We start from the raw sequence: 2,135 nt of genomic DNA on the forward strand, positions 1-2,135 counted from the left end.
GTAACACTATTTACACATATACATATGTAAATAAACATATTTACATATATAGTAATAATACTATACAGCTAATCTACATATGGAAATGTGCATGCAAGCCCCGTCTACTTAGATGGCCCTCACCGTGAACAGTAGGTCCCTGTCCAGAAGCAACTGATCAGCCTTCTGAGCAATGGTAAATGCTTAACACCTCAATAACTCGGCCAAACCAGAACACTCACGGCAGTCTCTCTCATCGCTCATGTCTCCACAGTCGTTGTCAAAATCACACCACCAAATGCTGTTGATACAGTTCCCGTTGCTGCAGCGATACTGGTTGCGCAGACAGGTATTCTCTAACCATCAGGGAGGGCAAGGGAGGAAATGAAACCAGTATTATTCTTACTGCTGGACCACAAGGCTTTCTCTTTTAAGTTTCCATTTCTCTTCCTCAAATAACTACCTCAGACAGCAAAAAGGAGGAAGGAATGCCACGTGCACGTGCACGCGGGGAGGAAAGCATCCCAGCATGGGGGAGGAAAGCATCCCAGCATAGCTTCCTCCTTCCCTCTTTTAATTAAAATTAAAAGAGAAGCAGCAGGCTGGAAGGAGTGTTTGGAGGTGGTTACAATGATGAAAGAGGATAATGACAACACCGGTGAGGTCTATTAAGTGGTGAACACAGTACATCAACATTATAAAGTTCTAATTACACCAGGAACTCCTTAATGGACTGTGTCTACACAGTATTAAAATGCACATATTCAATATATCTATAGCCATATTATTTTAATATATACTTATATATATATTTATATACATATATAGTTATATTCCTCCATATATATTCATTTTATCCACCAAGGGAGTTACTACGATTTTCTCTACATACTCTGAGAATGTTTTCTGCCCCATGATTTCTTTAAAGCACGCACTTTTTTCTCACACACACAAAAAAATAAATTGGTGAACTGGATCAAGGACATGCGACGACTGGTCTCTTGTTTGGATAATCAAAGGCTTTCTAGGGGGGAATATGGAGAACTCTTTTTCACCTCCTCTTGGAATTTAGTGTTGACTCTTTCTCTACAAATAGCTTTAAGATGACATCCAGAGCCTGAAAGAAAGTCTGCTGCTTCTAAGAAAAAAGGCTCATCTTTTTTACATTTGTATTTCTTAAGGCGGACATAATTCAAGACTCCTACTGTCTATTTCACTTGGCTGGACTCAGAGGCTGCTGTGAGAAGTGAGGTTAGGATTACAAAGCAAATATAACCTTAGAATAAGGAAAAGCAGGAATTCTGGCCATCAATCCAGGCACTTCATGGCAAGGCCCCTTCCAGAGGTTCACTCCACTGATAGAAATAGGAGGCTGGGGATTGGGGAAGTATAAGGGTAAAAAATTATGCAGGACAGAGAAAACAGGCTTTCAGAGGAAAATTTTTTAAATCCATATATTCAAATTCAAAAGGGGGAGCAGGGGTGAGGCTGTTATAGCCACTTGGTCCTAGCTTGGAAGTCGAGACTCAAAGCCCTTTGCAAACATTGGTCTGAATGTTCAGGACATTTCGGGTCGGGGGTGGCCAGAGCAAGGGGGAGGATGGATAATTACTAAGTGAGAGGAGGTCAACTCTAAAGGAGTCAAACCAGTTTTTTTCCTTTTTTTTTTTTTTTTCTGGCAGCTAGCCAGTAAGGGATCTGAACGCTTGACCTTGGTGTTGTAACACTGCACTTCAAACAACTGAGCTAACCAGCCAGCCATCAAACCACTTATTTTTCCAAGTCAGGTGGTCCAACTTACGAGAAGGTGGAGAACGTTGATGTGAGGAATGGGTGAGGACAGGAAGAAGCAGAAGAAAAGGGAGGTGAACCCTGAAGAAAGCCTGTATCATCAGACATCAAACAAAAAGCACAGCTATCATTTTTAAGTAAACAGCTTAGGCTTATTCTGAATGAGGACTGAAGTACCACAGGCCTTAGAGCCCAAATTGGGATGCCAGTGAGTGTCTAGTGGATTTGATTTTCACCCTGGACTTTTCCCAATAACCTAAAAAGATTAGAGAACATGAAATACTGGGAGGAAGGAGGGATGACGGGAAGCGGGACACCAGGCAGAAAGAAATAGGGACGCACCTTCTTTGACACAGGTGTTGTTC

General features: G+C 41.8%; 1 protein-coding gene across 1 annotated transcript in view; it reads right to left on the minus strand.

Moving 5' to 3' along the window:
* Positions 1 to 2,135, minus strand: part of SORL1 (sortilin-related receptor, L(DLR class) A repeats containing) — a 177,767-nt gene that overhangs the window by 69,073 nt on the left and 106,559 nt on the right. Inside the window, exon 23 of the mRNA XM_008578357.1 lies at positions 222 to 335. Coding sequence (XP_008576579.1) covers positions 222 to 335 — 114 coding nt within the window. The remainder of the gene's footprint in view (positions 1 to 221; positions 336 to 2,135) is intronic.

Source organism: Galeopterus variegatus, unplaced genomic scaffold (genome assembly GCF_000696425.1).
Source record: "Galeopterus variegatus unplaced genomic scaffold, G_variegatus-3.0.2 Scaffold1670, whole genome shotgun sequence".
In the NCBI taxonomy this organism is placed as follows: domain Eukaryota; kingdom Metazoa; phylum Chordata; class Mammalia; order Dermoptera; family Cynocephalidae; genus Galeopterus; species Galeopterus variegatus.